Consider the following 25,445-nt stretch of genomic DNA (forward strand, 5'->3'; position numbering starts at 1 on the left):
CTCGCAGCCACCACTCGCAACCAAGAGACACTTTCGCCCTCTTGTGGGCTAGCGGTCTCCTCTATGCATACCCTCCACTTCCACTCATATTGAAGACTCTCGTAAAGTTACGGAAGGACAAGGGCGTAATGATTCTGATAGCCCTTCACTGGCCACGCCAGGTGTGGTTTCCAATCCTCCAGGATCCGCTTCTGATAACTCAGAACAACAGATGCCTGTGCCACCCCAACCTCCAGGCCCTATCTCTGACTGCCTGGATGTTGAAAAGTTAATACTCCAACCTCTTAACCTTTCAGTCGGTGTCCCGAGTCCTGGTAGCTTCACGAAAGCCTTCCATGAGAAAGTCTTACCGCTCCAAATGGAAGAGGTTTACAGTATGGTGCACTTCTATGTCCTTAGACCCCTTCACTTGTTCCACAGTGAAGTTTCTGGACTATCTCTGGCACCTGTCGGAGACAGGCCTGAAAACTTCCTTCATCAGGGTGCATATCAGTGGGGTAGCCGCATTTCATAAAGGCGTAGGGAATGTTCCTATTTCCACACAACCCTTAGTAACGCGCTTTGAGAGGCTTGCTCCACTTAAAACCTCCACTGCACCCTCCAGCCCCTGCTTGGGACCTTAATGTAGTTTTGGGTCTGCTCATGAAACCTCCGATTGAGCCTCTCCACTCCTGTGATCTGTTATCTCACGTGGAAAGTACTTTTCCTTCTCGCTATCACATCCGCTTGCAGAATTAGTGAATTGCAGGCATTTTATTTTTTCATTTTCATTTATTAAAATGTATTAATCGCCTAACACTAAAAAGGCCTAGGCGATGTACATAAAATACATACATAATAAAAACAAAATTGACAAAATACAAACAATAAATTTTTGGTTTCACAGAGACCAAATGACAGAATACCAAATATTAATGGTAAATACTTATCACGATAATACAAGTACTATCAAACAATTGATATTTTAGACATCATAACATGTTTTCCAACAGGAGAATATCCACTTTATGGCCCATCATATTCACTTTATCAAACGGAATGAAACTCATTCATACCACATTATCAATCATTATAAGCACGATGAAGCAGAAATTCTTTGAATTAGTTACCTACCCGCCTTACACTAAAATTCTGCATGGCACTCACCCTAAATTCTTACCGAAGGTAGTGTCGGAATTTCATATTAACCAATCTATTATCCTACCTACCTTTTTTCCCAGGCCCCATGCAAACCCAGGAGAACAGGCTCTTCATTCTTTAGACTGCAAATGTGCTCTAGCCTTCTATCTAGACCGCACTTCGGCCCACAGGAAATCCACTCAATTGTTTGTGTCTTTCAATTCCATCAAATTGGGAAATCCTGTGGGAAAGCAGACCCTCTCCTCCTGGTTAGCGGACTGCATTTCTTTTTGCTACCAGCAAGCAGGCATTCCGCTACAAGAACGTGTAAAACCACACTCTATCAGGGCCATGGCGACATCAGTAGCGCACCTAAGTTCAGTGCCGCTTGCTGATATTTGTAAGGCTGCTACCCGGAGTTCTCTCCATACATTCGCAGCACATTATTGCTTAGATAAGGCTGGCAGGCAAGATTCCATCTTTGGCCAGTCCATTCGACGCAACTTGTTTTCAGTTTAACTTCCCAACATCCTTCCACAACCCATTCAGGATGCCCTCCTAACCAAATTTCCACCCCTGTTGTTGTGCCTGTTGCACGTCTTTGGGTGCATTTGGTGCATTGCTCGGGCATCCTCAGCTTGGACCTCACCCATATGTGAGGGCTACCATCCTGCTTGTCCTGTGAGAAAGAGTTGCTTACCTGTAACAGGTGTTCTCACAGGACAGCAGGATGTTAGTCCTCACGAAATCCGCCCGTCACCCCGCGGAGTTGGATTCGTTTACATTTTCTTATTTTATTTTTCGCATGTACTTTTATCTATAAGACGAGACTGAAGGGGGACCCCTCCTGGATGCAGGGTCAGTGCATTGCTGGGGATGCCCAGTAGGTGCCAATCAAAGTTCTAGAAATTTTGACAAGTGTTCCGTGATTGGGTTCCATCCTGATAATGTCACCCATAAGTGAGGACTAACATCCTGCTGTCCTGTGAGAACACCTGTTACAGGTAAGCAACTCTGCTTTCTCAACACACCCATCCAGTCAGGTTTTCAGGATATCTGAGTATACCTGAGTGCATGCAAATCTGTCTCATGCATATTCATTTCAGTTATCTTGAAAACCTGTCTGGGTATGTCCTGAGGACTGGGTTTGGAATCTCTGCTATGCAGCATTGTTGGAATCTTGTGTCCCAGTTACCTTAGCTCATTTTATATGCTTGTTTACAGCATATCTTTATAGTCCTTCACTAAGAGAAATTCCCATCCAAATCATTAACTTTTGAATGTTTGCATTGCTAATAAAGCTATTGTCTTTGGTAGAATATCATGTGTAGTTGTCTAAGTACTTCATTCCAGTTTTGTAGGTCTGTTTGGATAGTTATTCATAAGTCAAAATAAAAGATGAAGAGCAACCACAAAAATGACTCTGGTACACTTCAGCTTAATTTGATTTTTCTCAGTTTACCATCTTTTTTAGAAAATATGAAGCAAGTCAGAACAGCCAGGATGATGCAGATCAGACTCCATCCCCTTCTCTGGGTTGCATTTTAGTTTCAGTAATCCATTTGTGCTAAATTGCTTCACATTTTGTATAATGAAAGAGGAGTTCAATAGGAGGAGCTTTTGATCTGCCAAGGCAGTTTTTCTTGTTGTTGCCTCACTTTCTTGGGTGCATTAACCATGAAACCTTCCTCTGTGTTTCAAGGCATGAAGGTAATTGGGTTTTCTTGACAATATTAAATCCATGTTCTAGTGGGTGGAGAATTTGAAAATAGTTTTAATGTTAGATCTGTATGACCATAAACAGCTAGAAAAGCTGTATACAAAATTTAGATTTTGTTTCTGCTTTATGTAATGTGTTTTAAATCAGGCTTCCTGCATGATTATTTCAGTTGTAAACATTTTCAAGTCTAGCTCCGATTTACTAGAGTTGTGTGTGCTGTGAGTCTTAGCTTCCGGTGTATTGTGCTTCAGGTTGAAGAGAGAATGGCTGCTTTATAAAAAGCCCTTGTTGCTGTGAGACCACTATTGATTGATTCAGTCTTGAGGATATTGCGCCTCCAACCATCGGACCTGAAGGGGGCAAACTTTCCTAGAAAATTGTCTGGAGAAGTTGTGGATTAAAGAAAGTGATAAAGGAAGAAAAATAGATGCAAATAAAATGTGGAAACAAAGCATATAAAGGGAGTTGATTTAATTATTTTTGTTTGTGTTTTCAGACCCAGTTGGTGGCTTTCTTCAGGCAACGAGAGAACAGAAAATTAATATTGGTTCAAAATGGGCACACCAGGATCTGGAAGGAAAAGAACTCCTGTTAAGGACAGATTCTCTGCTGAAGATGAAGCCCTGAGTCACATTGCCAGAGAGGTTTGTTGCTCTAAAATCTGTTCGTTTTTAGAAAACAGTAAAAACTTTAAATATTTTTTTAGATTAGCATTGAATTTAGAGGAAACAATTTTTATATAATTTTGCTAATCCAGTAGTTTATTTTTCATTAAACTGCCTTTCTCTTGAAGGAACCAAAAGCAATGTACAATTTTAAATGAACATAAATACACAAACTAAGATAAAATGGTTAGCAAAAACCACAGACCAACACCATAAGACACAAAATAAGTAAAATCCTAATTGCCATAATATAAAACCAGCAAATCTATAATAAAGTTAATCTAAAATCCTACTTGAGCACTGTTTGGAAAAGCCAGGTTATTACAGATTTTTAAAATTTCATATGATTTGACTCCTGATGAGTCAATAGTGGCAAGGAGTTCCAAAAAAAGGTTTGGTAGGAGAAACCTGTCTTTCTTGTTCTCTCAAGTCTAATTTTGACACAAGAAGGAACTTTCATCAGATGCTGCTGGGATGATCAGTGTTCTGGTTGGAATGAATGGGCAAAAAATTAGCTATATACACAGTTGTGCTCATAAGTTTACATACCCCTGGCAGAATTTGTAAGATGTGTAGCAGTTTAAGAAAACATTTGATCAGACTAAATACATCTTTTTAATGTTTCAAAATAAAGTATTTTATGCATCAAGGAATAGCATAATGATTAAACCATAGTATTAAAGGAAATAATAAAATGGTCCTGTTGAGAAGTTTACACATCCTTAATTCTTAATACTGTATATTGCCCCCTTTTGCATCAATGATGGCTTGCAGTCTTTTGTGATAGTTGTGAATGAGGTCCTTTATTTTGTTATGTGGTAAAGTTGCCCATTCCTCTTGGCAAAAAGCCTCCAGATCCTGTGAATTCTTTGGTGGTGTAGCATGAACTGTATGTTTTTTAATGTTCAGACAAGTGGATCCAGAACCAGTGGGTTATGCATCTCTACCAACAGATGGAGACTGAGCAAAGCTGATGTCACAGTATAGATACCCCTGCACGGACATCAGCCTGTCAGTATTCTCCGTCTCCAGCAGATGGTGGACGTGCATTACCCTATTGGGGATTGTGTTGAAGTTTAATAGAAGGAGAAAGAAGGATAGAAGTTTATTGCCCTGCTCTCCTGTGGTGGTAACTTATGGTCCTACCCTCAGTCGAGGTTTTCTGAGGTGATTTCAGTAGATTCTCCCTCAGATGAGTGCCTTGGTCCAGTAGCTGGTTCCAGCGTGGACTGAGCTGTAAAAAAAAAAAAAAAAGTGAGGGGGAGTTGGTTTAGGCATTCCTCTCCCCTGTGGTCTCCGTGCTTGATGCGCCAGTCTGATGTTCGTTCCCACCTCCGGGGAACTGGAGCCTCCTGGTGGGTTGAGCAGTCTTTTGACTAGGCCCCACTTTCAGGCTCAGAATTTTGCTGCGTGGGAGGCTGCTGTGGCATTTGTGTGCTTTTCCATGGTGCGTAGGTCTACTCTCTTCAGGACATGCCCAGTTGTGCTCATAGGATGCGTTATGGAGCGCTTGGTAGTGTGCCTGTAGGTGCCTAGTTGTATGTACAAGTGATGCGCTTTAGGGTGCCTAAAAGTTGGATGCACAAGAAATTGGGCATCCAGCTGATCTACTTTGGGTGTCTAATTTTAGGCCATCCAGTCCTTTTTAGGCCATTTTAGGCCATCCAGTCCTTTTTCAAGTGATGAGCTCAGCCAGGCGTGCACTCTTCTCGGAGTCAGTTTAGTGTGTGAATTATGGTGTCAATAGCATAGAAGCCTAAGTGCCTTACCCTGTGTACTGCTTGCCATATTCAGCCATCTCAGCCTTGCATTTCCTCATCGCTGTGACCTCAAGGGCCTTTAAAGCCAGGCCCTGCTCCCAGGCGCCGGGCGTCACGTGCCAAAGGAGTGCGACCCCCTACCCATACCCCGGCCTCTTATCTAACTAAACCCATCTATATAAGTCTCTCCTTATTCTAAGACACCTTATCTCCAGTCTCACAATATTTGCTACCACACCAATCAATCATGCTCACCTTCCCTATTCCTACGATCAAGCACTCCTCGCAGCTCCTCAAAAAACCCATAACATTCCTTCCTTCCGATCTCTAATACCTATCATGATATCCCCTCTTACCCAATTTCTTAGCCTTACCACCATCACACTCTTACTCATCAATTCCCAATCCCTTACAAAAAAGACCCCTATCCCCAATGACCTCCTAATCGATACCCAACCTGATATTTGTGCCATAACAGAAACATGGTTCAAACCCACTGACATTGTCCTCCTGAACCAACTTCCCACACAAACCTATGACATTGTCTCATTACCCAGACACAAAAAAAGAGGCAGTGGACTACTCCTAGCCTCCAAAAAAGAACTCTGACTAATCTCTCAGTCCATACACACACACCCCTAAATTCGAGATTGAACTCTTTAAATCACCCTCATTACAGGTTTGCCTAATCTATTCCTCTCCCTCTCCCCTCATCGAATTCTTAGCTGAGAATTTAGACTTAGACTTCCCTACCATCATCCTAGGAGATTTCAACCTCCACGTCTATGCCCTCCCCCTTATCCCCTAATTGTGAAGCCTTTCTGTCATCCGTCAATGCCCTGGGCTTTGACCAAATAATCTTCTCCCCCACTCACAAGGCCAGTCACACACTGGATTTAATCTTCACTAATACACTCCTCCTCGCAGCCAACACACCCTCCTGCACCCCGGTCCCCTGGTCGGACCACTCTCTCTCTCTCATAAAAACTAACCTCACTATAATAAAACATACCAATCCGCTCCCACTCACAAAAACACTATACTCTTTTGAAAACTATGCAATAAGGAAGATCTAATTCTTTCCCTCACAGAGGTCACGGAAAACCTTGACCTTTCCAGCCCAGATTCAGCCCTCTCCTCTTGGAATAACATAACCAACAATATTGACAATAACATCTGCTCCCTAAAGTCCCTCGAGCTAAACCCCACTCAGAATACAAAAAAACCATGGTTCACTGCGGAACTAAAAAAACTCAAACAGGAATTAAGATCAAAGGAAAAGAAATGGCGCAAAATCCCATCTGCCCCTCTGCTAGCCGCCTACAAATCAACCCTCCACACCTATAGAACATCCATACAAAAAGAGACTTCTATGCGCAAAAAATCCATAATTTTCAATTCAACAGAAAAGCCCTCTTTGCACTAGTCTCCAACCTCACGAAAACAGACCCTCCCCCTCCTATCCCCAATAGCGAAGATAGAGTGCGACGAATTAGCTTTTTTTTTTTTTTCAGGACAAAATCACCAAGCTTCTCCTCGGATTCCCTCCTCTATCCCCACTCCCCAACACCACCGCCCCTATCCTCCCAACCACCCCCGAATTCACTCTCAAGTCCTTTGAAACCACTGCCCCTCTGAAATCGAATCCCTCCTTAAGAAAATGAAGCCCTCCTCCCTCCTCCCACCCCTCAGACACCATTCCCACAAAATCTCTACTAACCATCCCTAACATAATCTCCTATCCCCTAGCAAATATCATCAATTGCTCCCTCACTCAAGGACTCGTTCCTGATGCTCTGAAGCAAGCCACCCTCAAACCCATTCTGAAGAAACCCAACCTCGACCCCTCACACCCAGCTAATTTCAGGCCAATCTCCAACCTCCCTTTTGTAGCTAAACCCATAGAAAGAGTGGTGAACCTCCAACTCACAGATCACCTTGGAAAAAAAAACCCTCCTATTCCCTTCCCAATTCGGCTTTCGTAAATTTTTCAATACCGAAACCCTACTTATCTCACTCACTGACACCCTCCTCAAAGGATTAGACAAGGGCCAATCTTTCATCCTGGCTCTACTTGACACTTCATCAGCATTAGACAACATCAACCATAACATCTTACTAGATAGACTCTCAGAAATCGGCATCATGGGAACAGCCCTGAGCTGGTTTGAATCCTACCTCCACAATCGCATCTACAATGTCAGAATCGGCAACAATGAATCCACCCCATTAACCTTACTCGAGGAGTCCCTCAAGGCTCCTCCCTCTCACCCACACTATTCAATATCTATCTCCTCGAGGACCTAGGCCTTACTCATCATATCTATGCAGACGATGTCCAAATCGTCATCCCCATTACAGAATCTCTTCCCAAATCCCTCAAGATCTGGGATAACTGCCTCTCATCAATTCACCGCCACCTCACTAATCTCAACCTGGCCCTCAACACATCCAAAACAGAACTCCTCTTCATCACACCAGACCACCACAACTGTCCCCAACCTGATTCACATGTAACTAAGGTCCAACATGTAAGAGATTTAGGAGTCACTTTAGACAATCATCTAAACCTAAAACAATTCATTAATTCCACCACGAAAGAATGTTTCCACAACCTCCACATACTAAAAAAAATTAAGACCACTTCTCCATCCCTATGACTTTCGCACGGTCCTCCAGGCTTATTTTTCACCAAAATTGACTACTGCAACACCCTCCTCCTAGGCCTCCCCGCTACAACGATAAAGCCGCTCCAAATGCTTCAAAACGCAGCGGCCAGAATCCTTTCTAATTCCTGCAGAAGAGACCACATAACCCCCATACTCGGGGATCTCCACTGGCTCGCAATACACTTTAGAATCCTTCACAAGACTCTAACGATTATCCACAAAACCCTGCAGACCCAAAACATCAAATGGCTGGATAACGCCCTACACTATCACACTTCGAACAGACCCACGAGAACTGCTTATAAAGGAACCCTCTACATTCCTCCCCCCCAAACTCACCCTTCACATAGCCACGAAAGAACGGGCCCTGTCCATCACTGGACCAACCATATGGAATTCTATGTCCTCATACCTGCGTCAAGAACATTGTACCCAAACTTTAAAAAAAAAATAAATCTAAAAACTTGGCTTTTCACACAAGCCTTTATTTAACCCCGCCACCTCCAATTCACAGTACCCCTCCCACAGCCTCCTTTTCCTCCCCCTCCCCCTTTCTACCCCTTAACTATCTAACCTCGTTTTGAATTCATTCAAGTAATTGCCCTACGAACTTTATTTTGTACATATTGTAAATTTGTCATATCATATATCGTTAAACAATTGTTAATACTCTTTGTAACCATACCTCTTCTGGTACCTGACTCTGCTACTCTAGCCCTTTCTCCCCAATTTAGCTTCCTTACGTTATATGTAACTTCTATTTTCCAAAGTTAATGGTTACCAATGTTTAATGTAAACCGATGTGATATTCCCATGAATGTCGGTATAGAAAAGTTTTAAATAAATAAATTTGTGTCATTACTGTTTTGGAGGCTCAAGGATACTTGTCTGTTTGCTTTTGCTAAGCCTGGTCCTTCCCAGCTTGTTGCGGGAATGTAAAATGTTGCCAGAGAGCTCGCCTGGAATTGGGACTCCCCTAACTGGTTCCTTAGCGGGGAAAGTTAGTTCAGTGGGCGCAGTACAAACGCCCCCCTGGTTTTGGTCTGGATCCGTTTACCTTTTCTTGGGTATGTTGGAACTTTTTCAAGGGCTGCGGTCTCTTCTTCAGGTGCAGTCATTAGCTCAGTTAATTGCGATTCAGGATCACAGTCTGCCAATCCCCACACACCTGGTGTTGCGGGTAAGCATTGGAGTAAGTTTAGGCCTGCCGTGGGTTGCTTTGATAGGGATCTGGATGACACAGATGATGAAACTGATCATTATTCCTTGGAGGATGGGGAACTTCCTCTTGGGCTGGAGCCATATAGATCTTTGTGTTTTTCATAGAGATGAGTTACAGACTATGATTTCCCAGACTTTGAAGATGCTGAGAGTACCAGGGGCTAACTCAGTGTCTGAGGCAAAGACACATCCCATTCTGACTCTGATTAAAGCCTTGTGTTTCTTTCCTATTATGGAGGCTATTCAAGAATTGATTGATCTTGAATGGGGTCCCCCAGCAGCTAATTTTAAAGGGGGATGAACCTTGGAAGGACTGTGTATCCCTTGGATTTGGCTGCGAGGGAGTAGTTGCGTTTTCCGAAAGTGGATGCACTCATGTGTGCTGTCACCAAACACACAACTATTCCTGTGGAAGGGGGAGAGGCATTGAAGGATGCTCAAGATAGAACTGAGGCCTTCCTTAAGCAAGCCTCTAAAGTGATGGCAATGAATTTGCAGATAGCTTCATGCTGCTCTCTGGTGGCTCACTCTTGCTTACTTCTCTGTGAAGTCAACAAATCTGGTGTGTTCCAGGGCAGTGATGGAACCAGCAGCCACCTTTTTGGCAGATGTGGGCTGCGACCTGGTCCACGCTTTGATAATAGTGGCCAAATGTCAATTATAACTCAGGAATTGGTTGGCCAATACAATTTCAAAGTCTGGTCTTACTAAATTGCCCTTTAAAGGATCACTCTTGTTTGGAAGTGAGCTGGAGAAAATGGCCAATAAGTGGGGTGAGGCCCAGATTATTCAGTTGTCAGAGGACAAGAAGCAGACGACGCGCTCCTTCAACATGAGAAGTTCTGCAAGGGGTTTCAGATGTTTTCATCCCATAGAGGAGCAGCTTCTAGAGGACTCTGTCCTTAGGCAGGTCTCAGTCCTTTCATCCCAGACAACCCAGAAGAGGTGCAGGCTCAGGTAGTGGTGCTCCTGAGCCGCTCAATGAAGGTGTGCTGACCCACCCCTGGGGTCACCTTTCTCTATTTTATCGGAGGTGGGTCAAGATCATGTCAGACCATGGTGTCTCCATGCAACTTTTCACAGAAGAGACAAGCAGTGGAGTGTACACTATCAAGATTTCTCAGCCTGCAGGCTGTAGTCCCAGGGCCCAGGTCTCAAGAAAATATGGACTGATATTCTGTTTACTTCGTTGTGCCAAAGAAGGAAGGCTCTTATCACCCCACCCTAGATCTCCTGGGTGTCAACCATCATTTGCGGGTGACTCGATTTTGTATGGAAACCTTATGCTCAGTGATAATGGCACTACAGTCGGGGGAGTTTCTGATGTCACTGGAGTTATCAGAAGTGTACATTCATATTATCCCAGGTCAAGCAGGATGCTAGTCCTCACATATGGGTGACATCACTGATGGAGCCCTAGTGCAGGAAAACTTTCTGTCAAAGTTTCTAGAAACTTTTGACTGGCCCTGTGAGGCCACTGAGCATGCCCAGCATGCCATGATATTCTCTGCCACAGGGGTCTCTCTTCAGTCTTCGTTTTTCCACGCTGCTATAGGCATCGCGGGACAGGAGCCGTTGTGAATCTTTCACAACAATTTCTGACTGAAAAGTCACAAAAATTTTCTCTATATTCTCTCTCATTGGAGTCTCTCAGGGTTTTTCCACCGGCTGGTGAGTACCTCGGTCTCATATTTTGCTCTTTGAGTAAAATAATTTTTTCTTACGATCACTCATATTTTCATCGACGGCCATTGACTTAAAAATGGCTACAGGATTCAAAAAATGCCCTGTATGTAACAGAACAATGTCTATCACCGACCCAAACTTAGAGTGTGTCATGTTTCTCGGTGAAAAGCATGATGTTAATACTTGTCCAAAATGCGCTGAGATGACAGCGAAGGGGGAAGGAAGGTGAAGGGAAGGAAAGCAAGGCAAGAGAAAATGGAACATTTGTTCCACCTACAACTTATACCATCTCCCTCAATGTCATCGAAGTAGTCTCCGGCTGGAGCTACTAAGCGCATCTTGCTTAAAAAAAACCTCGCCCAGAAGGATCGGGGGATCATTCGTCCCCACCGTCGTCCACGGCATCGAAGTCTGCCGATCAACCTAAAATGAAACATCGGCATAGACATCGACGTCCATCAATGTCCGGATCCATTCCCCAGTAGGAATCTATGGCGAAGCAGCCACGGACGCAAGAAACATCGGTCCTTTCACCGCCTGGGCCTCTTCCTTCACCACCATCGATGCCTGATCCTCCACAGGGCTCTGTGCAGGATCTAATCTCTCAGCCTCCGCCACCGCTTACAACTGCTCTGGTTCCATCAGTTGTAATGCCGGAATTGTCTGATCTCATCAGACAAGCGTTCATACAGGCTTTAAAGGATCAACAACAAATTCCAGCGGTTCCATCAATGCCGGTGGTCCCACCGATGCCAGTGTCTATATCGACACAGACAACCATGGAATCGATGCCGGCACAGAGATTCATCACGGCATCGACATCTGTCTTTGCACAAATACCATCGACCTCCTCGAGGCCGATTTCTATGCCAACACAGTCGACGTCTTCAACACCGTTACGGACACGTCTAACACCACCTGCATCGATACCAACTACTGTTCCATCGATGCAACCACCATCTGAAGATCCTGAACCCCATGATTTGGCATTTTGTCAGCGTCTTCTACAAAGATATCAAGATGTCGTCGACAAACTTCCACCAAAAATGCTGGAGGGAGTTTCTCCATTAATCCCCTCTGATGATCCACAGCCAGACCCTTCAGGCCTTCATTATCCACCCAGGTCTTCCCCAAGATCTCCATATAGAGATGAACCAGATGACTCCTGGGATGATCAGCAGACTGATACATCTTCTGAGGACTTCATGTCTGAGCCTTCACCTCCAGACCAGAGAAAAAAGTCCCCACCAGAAGATTTTGTCTCTTTCCAATTTCATACAGGACATGGCAGACACCATTCCCTTTAAGCAGAACAAGATACAAGGCAACAAACTTTAGAAGTCCTTCAGTTTGTTGACCTACCTAAGCAAGTATTGGCTATTCCGATACATGAAGTACTCTTGGATCTCCAGCACCGCATCTGGGAACACCCATGTTCTGTCTCGGCAGTAAACAAACGTGTAGACACTACATATTTGGTACAGGCAGCTCCAGGATACCAAAAACAACTACTACCACATCAATCTTTGGTAGTGGAATCTGCCCAGAAAAAATCTAAGCGTGTCCGCCCACACTCATCAATCTCACCAGATAAAGAGCACCGGTTTCTAGATTCCCTGGGAAGAAAGGTGTATCAGGGTGCCATCCTAAATTCCAGAATTTTATCAACTGTATATGACACAGTATCAGAGAAATCTCTGGAAGCAGATGGAAGAATTTGTCACCTCTTTACCAACACAATTTCAAGAAGCAGCACAGGCCATAGTCCATAAAGGCCTTGAAGCTGGGAAACATGAGGTGAGGGCGGCCTACGACAGTTTTGAGACTGCTTCCAGGACAGCAGCTGCTGGAATCACCGCTCGTAGATGGGCATGGCTCAAGGCTTCGGACCTCAGGCCTGAGGTCCAAGATAAACTTGTAGACTTGCCGTGTGTGGGGGATAACTTGTTTGGCGAAAAGTTCCAAGAGGCAGTACTGCAGCTTAAGGACCATACAGAAACCTTACGACAGTTGTCTCAGGTTCCACAAGAACTCTCTACACAACCTCCTCGTCGACAACCTAGGAGAGAAACCAGACACCCATACTACAGGCCAAGGAGATACTACCACCAAGCCTCTAGGGGTAGGTCAACCAGGCCACAACAGCGTTCCCAAGCTAGACAGCCAAGAACTGCTCGCCCGCAACCCCCTCCACAGATGGGCCCAGCTGCGGGCTTTTGAAATACAGGCCAGAGAACAAGTCCATCTCCTGAATCCTCGACCAGACCTGTCAGTAGGAGGAAGAGTATCCTATTTTCACACACATTCGCTAAGAATTACATCAGACCAATGGGTACTCTCCATAGTCTCTCGAGGTTACAAACTCAATTTCCTTACAATTCCACCAGAATCTCCACAGAGTTTCTTTCCACAACAAGAATCTCAACTAATTAATCTACAAACAGAATTATCCATCCTTCTGAGAGCCAGGGCTGGTACAGTTAGTGCCCCGGACTCAGCTGGGCAGAGGATTCTATTCCCGTTATTTCCTCATTCCAAAGAAAACCGGAGGCCTACGTCTCATCCTAGACCTCAGAAATCTCAACAAATTTCTGAAGAAGGAAAAGTTCAGGATGGTTTCTCTAGGCACCATGCTTCCACTTCTTCAAACTGGAGATTGGCTTTGTTCTCTGGATCTTCAAGACGCTTATGCTCACATTCCAATATTCCCTCCTCATCGCAAGTACCTGCGCTTCATGGTGGGCCATCAACATTTCCAGTACAGAGTTCTGCCATTCGGCCTAGCCTCTGCCCCCAGAGTATTCACAAAATGTCTGGCAGTAATAGCAGGACACTTGCACAAAGTGTCCATGTTTTTCCATATCTAGACGACTGGCTCATCAGAAGTCAATCTCAACAAGGAGCTCTCACTTCTCTGTCGAACAATTTCTCTACTTCACTCCATGGGTTTTCTCATCAACTATCAAAATTCCCATCTCACTCCATCTCACCTACTTCAATTCATAGGTGCAGACTTGAACACTATCCTTTCGAGAGCCTTTCTACCCGTAGACCGGGCAAAGACACTTTCACTCCTGGCAAGATCCATTTACTCACAGAAACAAGCGACAGCTCATCAGTTTCTAACCTTACCAGGCCACATGGCCTCCACAGTTCACGTCACTCCTATGGCACGGCTTGCCATGAGGGTTACCCAATGGACTCTAGGATCACAATGGATCCAAGCCATTCAACCGCTTCATTATCCAATTCAAGTGACCCACCAACTAAGATTATCTCTTCTTTGGTGGGAGAACACGGACAACTTGTGCAAAGGCCTGCCTTTTCAGCAACCAGTCCCACAGATCACTTTAACTACAGATGCATCCACCTTGGGTTGGGGAGCTCACATAGATAATCTCCAAACCCAGGGTACTTGGACAAAGCTCGAAGCAAGTTTTTTCAAATTTCCTAGAGCTTCGAGCTATACGTTATGTGCTGCATGCGTTCAAGGACTGCCTTTCACACAAGACTGTTCTGATCCAAACAGACAACACAGTAGCCATGTGGTACATCAACAAACAGGGAGGTACGGGCTCATATCTCCTTTGTCAAGAAGCTGCACAGATTTGGGCCTGGGCCCTAACACACTCAATGTTTCTCCTGGCCACTTATCTGGCAGGCATTCAAAATGTACTAGCGGATCGACTCAGTCATCAATACCAACCACACGAGTGGTCCCTGGATCCCTCAGTAGTGACCAGGATTTTTCAATGGTGGGGACAACCAACAATAGACCTCTTTGCCTCACACCTGAATCACAAAGTGGACAGCTTCTGTGCTCTAAACAAACAGAAAAACCAGCCAGCCAAGGATTCCTTTGCTCGCCCTTGGAACTCAGGCCTACTATACGCGTATCCTCCGATACCGCTCATAACCAAAACTCTAGTGAAGCTACATCAGTGCAAGGGGTCCATGATACTCATAGCCCCATATTGGCATCGACAAGTATGGTTTCCCACACTTCTAGACCTCTCAATCAGGGATCCCACTCGCCTGGGAGGAGCTCTCACTCTCATAATTCAGGATCAGGGTCGGTTGTGCCACCCCAACCTTCAATCCCTATCCCTGACAGCATGGATGTTGAAAGCTTGATTTTACAACCACTCAATCTTTCCACCAATGTATCTCAAGTGCTTCTAGCTTCACGTAAACCTACAACACGTAAGAACTATTCTTCGAAATGGAAAAGGTTTACTTTGTGGTGCAGGCAAAAGACTATTGATCCTTTCTCCTGCTCCACAACTTCTCTACTAGAGTACTTATACCATCTTTCAGACTCTGGTCTCCAGACTTCATCTTAAGGGTACATTTAAGTGCAATCTCAGCTTACCATAACAAGAGTGGAGATATACCAATATCCACGCAACTTCTCATCACTAAATTTATGAGAGGTTTAATGCACATAAAACCACCAATTCGGCCACCAGTCATAGAATGGGACCTGAATCTAGTCTTAACAAGGCTCGTGCGTTCTCCTTTTGAACCCATAGATTCCTGTGATCTTAAATTTCTCACATGGAAGACTATCTTCCTGATAGCCATTACATCAGCTGGAAGGGTTAGTGAGTTACAAGCACTTGTCACGTACTCACCCTTTACAAAATTCCTACATGACGGTGGTTCTCCGTACTCATCCAAAATTCCTTCCCAAGGTAGTTATGGAATTCCACTTGAACCAATCCATAGTTTTGCCCACATTCTTTCCAAGGCCTCATTCTCACCAAGGGGAAACAGCCTTACATACCTTGGACTGTAAGCGTGCATTAGCATTTTACATAAACCGCACTGTAGTACACAGGAAATCCACTCAACTTTTTGTATCTTATGATCCAAACAAACCAGGTAAAGCAGTGGGTAAATATACTCTATCCAATTAGCTAGCAGATTGCATACAGTTTTGCTATGAAAAAGCAGGCTTTCCTCTCCAAGGGCGAGTAAAGGCACATTCAGTAAGCACACTATCATACAGTGCCAATCCTTGACATATGTAAAGCAGCAACATGGAGTTCTCTTCATACTTTTGCAGCTCATTACTGTGTGGACAAGCAGGGACGACAAGATTCAGCCTATGGACAATCTGTTTTAAAGAACTTGTTTCCAGTTTAATCCCAACTCCTTCTACATCCAACCTACTGTGATCTTCGGCTGACTCAATTTCAACAATACTTCAATGTTGCCTCCATTCAGAATGATTCAGCCTCTAGCTTGCTAATCACCCATATGTGAGGACTAGCATCCTGCTTGTCCTGAGACAAAGCAAAATTGCTTACCTTGTAATAGGTGTTATCTCAGGACAGCAGGATGTAGTCCTCGCGAAACCCACCCACCACCCCACGGAATTGGTCTTATACCTTTTATTATTTTATTTTTGCTAAAGCTTATTGCTACATACGAGACTGAAGAGAGACCCCTGTGGCAGAGAATATCATGGCATGCTGGGCATGCTCAGTGGCCTCAGGGCCAGTCAAAAGTTTCTAGAAACTTTGACAGAAAGTTTTCCCGCACTAGGGCTCCGTCAGTGACGTCACCCATATGTGAGGACTACATCCTGCTGTCCTGGGATAAGCAATTTTGCTCTCCCATCCTTCTGGAGCATCAGCGATTTCTACGTTTTGCTGTGTTGGGGTGACACTATCAGTTCCAGACACTACCTTTCAGTCTGGCCACCGCGCCCAGAACCTTTTCCAACATTATGGTGGTGGTTGCAGCAATGTTAAGAAAAGATGCATTATGGTTCACTCGTACTTGGACGATTGGCTGATTCGTGCCAAGAGCCTGGAAGAGAGCCTTTAGGTCTCACACAAGGTGATCTCCTTATTGCAGGAACTAGGCTGGGTGGTGAACTTTGCCAAGAGCAAGCTGCAGCCATTTCAAACACTGGAGTGCCTAGGTGTTAGCTTTGACACGAAGCAAGGCAGGGTGTTCTGCTAGAGAGCTGCATTCAGAAGCTAATGGTGCAGGTGCGATTATAGATAACTACTGCGCCAGACTGTGTTTTATCTACAGGTGCTCAGATTAATTGCAGCTACCCTAGAGGTGGGCAAGAGCACATATGCGCCCTCTTCAGCACGCCCTGCTGGCTCGTTGGAGTCCTCAGTCTGAATACTATTCAATTCGGCTTCAACTTCCAGTGGAAATCTGCACACAGTTGCAATGGTGGTTGCAAGTAGACCATCTAAGGAAAGAAGTTTCTCCTTGTGCTCTTGCATCCTTATGTACTCTGTACAGGTCCAGCACTGCCAGTGCAGTAGCTCCTATATCAGCATCCCCCCACCTACTTCAGTCAGCTGTGCAACCCTTCTGCCAGAGTGCCTTTTCTTTGTCTTGGACACTGTTCTCCCTGAGGATTACCTCCTTCACATGGGTTTGAAAATCAGCAATAGTGATCTCCAGATACTGTCTCGGCCTGCTCCTGATCATGGCTTTGTACTCTTTTCTTCAGCTGTCTTTGCAGCTGTATGATGTTACTTTGTAGGTGAACAGTTTCCTTTTTATGCAGCTCCAGTGGAATATATAGGTTGCCAGCAGATGGGCTATATTTTGCAAGAGCTGCTCCTTTTCCAACTGGCTGTTCTCTCACTCCCTAGTTAAAGCTACCAACTGTGCTTCCAGGGCAGAGACTGTGACCTTATATGCCTTCCTTTGCTCAGTGTTCTGCCACAGTAGCACGTGGCAGCCGCCAGCTCCTGTCTTAGCTGCCCGTTGGCTGCTCGGGCATCCTCAGCTTCTGTCAGAGCACCTAGGGCTTGGGAGGTCAGCCTGAAGATCTGGACCTTGAGCTTTGCATGATCATCCCTGGGCTGCTGCCAGATGTCTAATTCCAATACCACAACTTCCAGGTCCATCCTGAGGACCTCCTCTAGCCTCTCTGCTTGGTAGTGTAACTGCTTCCCTGTTCTGAGCTCCATCTGCAGATCCACCACTTGGCTAATAATTATTGCAGTATGTTAAAATCCTCCTCTGAATGCGATGCCGTGGCTCCTCGGCAGTTCCTTTTGTTGGGGTTCCCAGGGCCACTTCTTTGGGGCTCCTCACATCCCCCTTTTTGGGGCTTCTTTTGGCAGCTTTCTCCGAACTCTCCCCTGCGCCGCTTTCTGGGGTTCCTGTGGCACCACAGTCTGGGGTCTTTGCGCTGCATCCCACAGGCTCTCTGACACACATCTCTACTTGGAGTTTCTCTGGGCATTCTATGGCACACTGCCAACTACCTTTTCTGCAGGAGATGTCTTTGTCCCCACCTGGGCTCCCCACAGCCTCCTCTTCCGATTTCCTCCTTTGTACTCAGATCTCAGTGTCTGTTCCAGCACTCCAGTGTCCCTTCTTTTGCTTCGCGGGCTCTACCACTGGCCGGCTAATGGATTTTAGTAGCTCTTCTTTCACCATAGCATTTTCTTTGGCGAGTTGCTTCAATTCGCTCTCCCATTGGGCCACCTTCTCCACAATATCTTGCAATTCTGCTACTAACTGTATCCATTCCCTTTTGTATGGGGTCTGGATCTCTGGATTGAGCTCTCTGGCTCTGGGGGTCTGTGAACTCCCACCACACAGCACATATCTCTTCTCTCTCTGGCTGTCATCCTTTATTTCACCTGGGTTACAGTCCATACATTATTCCACTTCAGGTTCTTTTGTGGCTGCCCAAGGTACTTTCTCTTCTCTTTGAGCCTAACTCCCTGCTGAAGCCTGGCCAATCTCTGCTGGGCCATGCCCACCAAGTAAGCCCCCAGGTTTCTTTTTTTTTTTTTTCCTTCTGCACTGTACTAAACCCCACTGGATCTCAACCAGGTTTTCTGGGATACTGCCTAGGCCTCTGGCACCTGCAACTTGCTAGCAGTTACTTTCTGCTGAGGACCACACCCTGCTCAAACCCTGTGCACAACTGTTCCTTCTGCTTTTCTCTCTGATACCTTTTTTTTTTTTCAAAATAAAATAAAACAAAACCTGCCTTACTGACTCTCTTTACATTTTGATACAGCCCATTTTGATATAGTCCTGTTCAAAAACCCTAACCCTTGCTTCTCTACCCAGGCCCCTCAGACCTCTCTCTCTGAGGGGCTTGGGTAGACCTTGTGAGACTGGAAAATTGGGCATCCAAATGGCAGATGAAATTTAATGTGGATAAGTGCAAGTTGATGCATATAGGGAAAAATAACCCATGCTATAATTACACAATGTTGGGTTCCATATTAGGTGCTACAACCCAAGAAAGAGATCTAGGCGTCATAGTGTGCTGCGGCAGTCAAAAAAGCAAACAATGTTGGGAATTATTAGAAAGGGAATGGTGAATAAAAAGGAAAATGTCATAATGCCTCTGTATCACTCCATGGTGAGACCGCACCTTGATTACTGTGTACAATTCTGGTCGCCGCATCTCAAAAAAGATATAATTGCGATGGAGAAGGTACAGAGAAGGGCGACCAAAATAAGGGGAATGGAACAGCTCCCCTATGAGGAAAGACTAAAGAGGTTAGGACTTTTCAGCTTGGAGAAGAGACGACTGAGGGGGGATATGATAGAGGTGTTTAAAATCATGAGATGTCTAGAACGGGTAGATGTGAATCGGTTATTTACTCTTTCGGATAATAGACTAGGGGGCACTCCATGAAGTTAGCGTGGGGCACATTTAAAACTAATCGGAGAAAGTTTTTTACTCAACGCACAATTTGTTGCTGGAGGATGTGGTTAGTGCAGTTAGTATAGCTGTGTTTAAAAAAGGATTGGATAAGTTCTTGGAGGAGAAGTCCATTACCTGCTATTAAGTTCACTTAGAGAATAGCCACTGCCATTAGAAATGGTAACATGGAATAGACTTAGCTTTTGGGTACTTGCCAGGTTCTTATGGCCTGGATTGACCACTGTTTGAAACAGGATGCTGGGCTTGATGGACCCTTGGTCTGACCCAGTATGGCATTTTCTTATGTTCTTATGGTTTAAAAGCAGTTGTTTTTCTTTTCCTTTGTGCTCTGCAGACTTGCAGTGCTCCGCGCTCCTGTGTGCTCTGAGCCACACCCTTTTCCTTCAGCTGTTTCTAGCAGGCAGCCCAACAAACAATTTTCTTTTTCCAACAAACTTTTCTTTATCTGTGCCCTGGTGCCTGCTTCAGTGCTTGCTTCCAGCTTCTACTTACCATGCATACACAGTTTTCTTTATAGTTTCCCCTGGAGACTTATTTCTTTTCCCAAACAAACTTTTCCCTCTTCAGTCTGTGAGCTCCCAGAGCCACACCCTCTCTCAGCAGCGCTGCTCAGAAAAGTTTTCTCCAGATTATCCCTCTGGATTTTAGGGTTTTTTTTCTCTGGCTTAGTTTAGAGAAATCCCATGATGACACCATATGTGAGGATGGCTGAGCAAACTTTATTCTCTTAGGACAAGCAAGATGGTAGTTCTCACACATGGGTGACATCATCAGATGGAGCCCGGTATGGAACTTTGATCTCAAAGATTCTAGAACTTTCAAACATGCCCTACTGAGCATGTGCAGCTGTAGTTATCACCTTGCCCATTAGGCAGAGTGTCTTAAATGCGCTACTTGCTGACTTCATGGAGTGTCCCCTAGGCCTTCTCTTATCTGAAAGTGTAAATAACCGATTCACATCTACACGTCCAAGACCTCTATCATAACCCCCTCAGCTGTCTCTTCTCCAAGCTGAACAGCCCTAACCTCTTCAGCCTTTCCTCATAGGGGAGCTGTTCTACCCCCTTTATCATTTTGGTTGCCCTTCTCTGTACCTTCTCCATCGCAACTATATTTTTTTTGAGATACGACGACCAGAATTGTACACAGTATTCAAGGTGCGATCTCACTATGGAGTGATACAGAGGCATTATGTCTTCTCCTTGCCCTGTCTCCTCTTCTTTTTTTTTTTTTTTTTCCTCCCTTATCCTAGTGCTGATGATTGACTTGTGCAGTCCTGTGATCCATTTAGGCTGCTGAGCCTGGGGATGCACCTGAGTTCTGTCCATTCTGGAGTTCCATGTCGTTTCACCGATCGATGGCATGAGTACCGCTCAGCGTGCGTTTACAGTAGAGGGCTTGTTCCTCCAGTTGCCCTCTGCCTTCTGGGCATATGTGTGTGTTTCCCTCTGGGTGGACACAACAGGTTGTGTTCTGCAGCCACAGGACTGACCTAGGACTGCATTTCTAGTCTGACCCTGAGGGAAGTAGACATTGGGAGAGTGATTCGGGAGTCCTCTTTCAGCAGAAGAATGCGTCTTTCGACCTCTGCAGTGTCCAAAGCCCTTTTTTGTGGGGAAGCCCTATAGGCTCCATCCGTGGCAGGGTTTTTCTTTAATCTGTGCATCTCCTTGGAGGCCAGGGAACTGCAGTGGTGGTCATTGGACTGTTTTCATTGGAGCCCCTCCATGGATTACAGTGGCATCCTCCCCAATCTGAGGCTAGCTGCCTGTGATGGGTTGGTCGCTTCAGCACCAACCCATCTTCAACCCTGCTCTGAGGAATTGAAAGTTCTTTGATTGGGAGGCCCTGGATCCTGTTGCTTCCTTCTGGAAGGGGGGATTCAACTGGGTTCCAGGGCAACCCTTATGGGTTCCCCTTTGGATGCCAGACTGCATCTTTTCGAGGAGTGTTCTTGTTTTTCCATTCTCGGCAAAGGGATTGTACTGCTGTGGCTGGCTTGGTTCTTGGTTTCTTGCTAGCCCTGAGAACCGATCGAGTGGTAGTGCTCTCCCTTGGTCGCTCTGAGATGCAGCAAGTCTATTCACGAGGGAGCCTGCCCAGTGTTGCTCCTTGGTGACCCTCCAGGTCCCTGTTCAGGAGTCACTGTGATACCTGCTGGCCTCTGTGGATGTCTCTTCTTAGGCACCGCTATTGCCAGTCATTCTTGCCTTCGAGACCCCTCCTCTGTGAGGAGAGTTCTAGTCTATCAAATGGGTAAGCATGCCTTTCACCTTTTCGCCATGCCCATGGCTGAGGGAGTTGGGGGCAGAGTGACTCTGCAACAGAGACTCTGCTCACAATAGTGTGCAAGTTATTCTTCCCCTTTTTCGGATCACCCTGTCTGCGGACAGTGGAGTCCTGGGTCATGCAACAGTTGTCCATTGTTGGACTGCGTGTTTCCTCTGGGGGGAGGGGGAGTATATGCACTCATGGCTTGGGGTAGTGATACTTCAGCTTGGTGCTTGGCAATCTGTTCCGAGATCACCCTGGGCCTGCCCTGGTGCCTTTCAGGTTTCTGGCCTGTTAATGAAATCCTGATCTACCAGGATTTGCACATGCGACTCCCTGGCTTCCCATCTCCTAGTGGAGTTTTTTGGATTTCTCCATGGGCATTTGCTCTGTTTTCACAATTCTAAGCAAGCTGAGGGTTCTGTCTTGGTGGGTAACTCCCTGCTGGATTTGGCAGTGAGTTCTCTTGGGGTTGATAGACAACCTGGTGAATTGTACTTGCCCCGGCAGTCACTGGTCTGCCTCCTTGTGTTCTTTGCTTCTTCCAACTTCTGGTTGGATTGTCGGGGGGGGGGGGGGAGGAGACAAGCTAAGGCACGCGTGGTATATCTTCTGTATACGTGCAGGGCAGGATACATCCTGTTTTTCCAAATATTTTTGCCATGCTCTGGCTTATACTGCCTTTAGCTTTTCTCATTTCTTTAGGTTGCCCAAAGGGCCTTCCTGCTCCCCTGTGCTGACTTGTTGACAGCATAGATGGACCTGTTCTTGATAGGCTTGACGCTCACCCAGAGTACCTATCTCATCTCTCTGCTCTGGAATTTTGGGTTACAGATCTGTTTTGGGGGTTGCCCTTCATCCCCTGAAACCTTTGATGCTGTCCTGCATGGTCAGCTAGGTCTGATGCTTTGGCACACAGTGTCTGTCCCAGGCCCTGCCATAGTTCACTGCTTGTTCTTCCAAACATTGCTTGGGTATCTTCTGCCCATTCTGCCTACTGGCTAAACCTGGGCACTCTTCTGCATAGACATTCGGTCCTTCAGATGTCAGTGGACTGCACTTTCTCTCTGTGGGGAGCTCTCTGGCTACAGTTTGGTTTTTTGTTGTCTTTAACACCAACAGAAATTGTGCAGTCTTTGTCCAAGAGTCTTTCTCATGCCCAAATTTCTAGGTTCTTCCTGTATCTACTATTATCAGGATTTACTTATCAGGAACCCTTCTTGTACTGTTTTCTGTGATGCAGAGCTTGTTTCTCCTTGCACTTGCATCACTCTTCTGCCTTGGGCACCCCTGCTTCACAGGATGGTTTGTGTGCCAGTCTTTTCTATGGTTTTCTTTGTAGAACCCAACTCTTCTCCAGCCTGGATCCCTGGTGGGTTGGCTGCCTCACAGGCAAGGGAGAGAGGAAGTGCTTCAGCACTGTGCGGTTTCCCACTTTGTCCTGCTCAGACAGCCTATAGCTAGGGATTCACCCTTGTGTGAGGACTATCATCCTGCTTGTCCTAGGATAAAGAGTTGCTTCCCTGTAACAGGTGTCATCCTAGGACAGTAGAATGCTAGTCCTCACGAAACCCACCCACCTTCCCTGGGAGTTGGTTTCTTCATGTATTAGCTATATCATAGACAGGGACTCTGTCTAGTGGGCAGGGTGATGAGTACAGCTGCACGTGCTCAGTAGGGCATGTTTGAGAGTTCTAGAACTTTGAGATCAAAGTTCTGTGCCGGCCTCCATCCAATGATGTCACCCTGCTGTCCTAGGAGAATACCTGTTACAGGTAAGCAACTTTGCTCTCTTTGGAGTCTGGAAACACGCTGACTCCAGCCTTTTTCATGCCATACTACTTTATTTACACACACACAAAACAATGTATACACCAGAGACTGCCTACCTCTTTCAGTATCTTGTATTTCCCCTGTGTTCCCAGAGAGGAGTCAGGAGCACCTACTCCTGGAGACACACCCAGGGCCTCTTGATCTTAACTGAGCCCATCAACTTATTTGCCTCTAGCTGGCTACGCCCTCTTAGCTCCTCTTGCCCAGCCGGCTCCCTCCCCTGGAGCATTCTCCCTTTAGGGGATTTAAAGGGGACTAGGTATCTAGTCTTGTCCTGCACAGGCTAACAGTAGGGGTGCTCTCACAGGCTGTTTTAAAATATTCTATTAATAACATTCCATTAATAAATTTGTAGGTTTAAAGGCATTTGCTCGATCTTCAGAAAAGTAATTTAAGATCATTTGCCAGTACAGCCATATTTAATGTTTTTATAGTTTCTGAATTCAACAAATGATCTGCTCTTTAAGACAAGGTAACAAGACAATTTATAGCAAAGGTAATTTAAAAAAAAAAAAAAAAAGATCGGGGGAATTGCAGGGCGCTTCCTTTATCCCGGTTGGACTTTGGGCAATTTCCATCTGCTGACTACCCCGGGAGAATTTGAATTCGGGTACACAGTCAAGCCCGATTGGTGCGCTGCCAGATACACCATAGGGATGTGTCCTCTGGACCTTTAAATCCGCCGGCTTGGTGGCACACTGCTGCCGCCGGCGTGCTGCCTAAGCCGTGCACGCTGAAGTGGCATGTGGCTTTGTCTGGATTGCCTGGTTATTTTGCTTTTTGAAATAAGTTTGTTAAATGGGGAAGAAAGGGAAAACCAGGATTGTAACCTCCTCTCCTACTCCTCAACCCCTCCATGACCCCATGGGTGTTCACCTGACTAAGCTGAACGAATTGCCAATTGGGGACTGTGAGGTAGGCACCTCTAGTGCCTCCTTGAGCCCCGGCAATGGTCTTCCTCCTCCACAGCCTGTTGGTTTATTACCAGGAGAAACTTCAGTGGTAGGAGATCTGCCGATTCTAAATGAAGTAATGTGAGTCCCCCCTGAGTCTCCTAAGCTTGTTAGTCCATCTGTTAATTTAACTTCACTGAACCTAGATTGACTATCGTCTGAGAGGTCCAAAATGAATATTGAAGAACCTTCTATCATTACAGTCACTGTTTTGTGGAGGATGTTAGCTAAACTGGACTCTGTTTCTCAAGTTAATGCACATCTTTCATCCTTAGTGAATGCAAATAGATCTTCTATTGAAGAGCAGGGTAAGAAAATTGATGAATTAGAATCCTCTGTTTGTAATTTATCTAAGGTTCAATTATTGCAGAATGCTGAAAATATGTATATTAAAGATAGCTTAGTATTACATAGCGAGATAGAAAATATTGAAAATTTAATGAGATCAAAATTTATTTTCCATATACACAGTTACTATCTGCTTTTGAAATCTTGAAGAAATTTCTTAAGGAAATATTAGCATATAATGATCTTGCTATATCTAAAAAAAAAAAAAAAAAAAATTTCTAGGCAGACCGAGTGATAATTTACAGAAAGAACTTGATGTGGTAACATCTAGTTCAGGGATATCTACTTGTTTAGAAGAGTCAATAGATGTAATAAACAAAAGGGCTACACTTTTTGTATTCTTTTGTTTAGAACAGGATAAAGAAATTGTATTTGAGAAATTCTTTAGGAATGAAGATGTTCTATTTTGTGGTCAGAAAATATTTTTATTTCCTGATCTCTCCAGATCCACACAGGCTCCTAGGAGGCATTTTCTCTCCCTGAAAAGTAGGATATTGTCTGTTGGTGGTACTTTCTTTTTGAA

The 25,445-nt window shown here is 45.1% G+C and overlaps 1 protein-coding gene across 14 annotated transcripts in view; it reads left to right on the forward strand.

The window, feature by feature from the left end:
* Positions 1–25,445, forward strand: part of LRRFIP2 (LRR binding FLII interacting protein 2) — a 360,344-nt gene that overhangs the window by 18,618 nt on the left and 316,281 nt on the right. For all 14 annotated transcript variants that reach the window (XM_029589814.1, XM_029589817.1, XM_029589816.1 and 11 more), the window contains exon 2: positions 3,336–3,483. In XM_029589814.1, the coding sequence (XP_029445674.1) occupies positions 3,394–3,483 (90 nt within the window). In that variant the 5' untranslated portion in view covers positions 3,336–3,393. The remainder of the gene's footprint in view (positions 1–3,335; positions 3,484–25,445) is intronic.

This window comes from Rhinatrema bivittatum, chromosome 2 (assembly GCF_901001135.1).
Source record: "Rhinatrema bivittatum chromosome 2, aRhiBiv1.1, whole genome shotgun sequence".
Lineage (NCBI taxonomy): Eukaryota > Metazoa > Chordata > Amphibia > Gymnophiona > Rhinatrematidae > Rhinatrema > Rhinatrema bivittatum.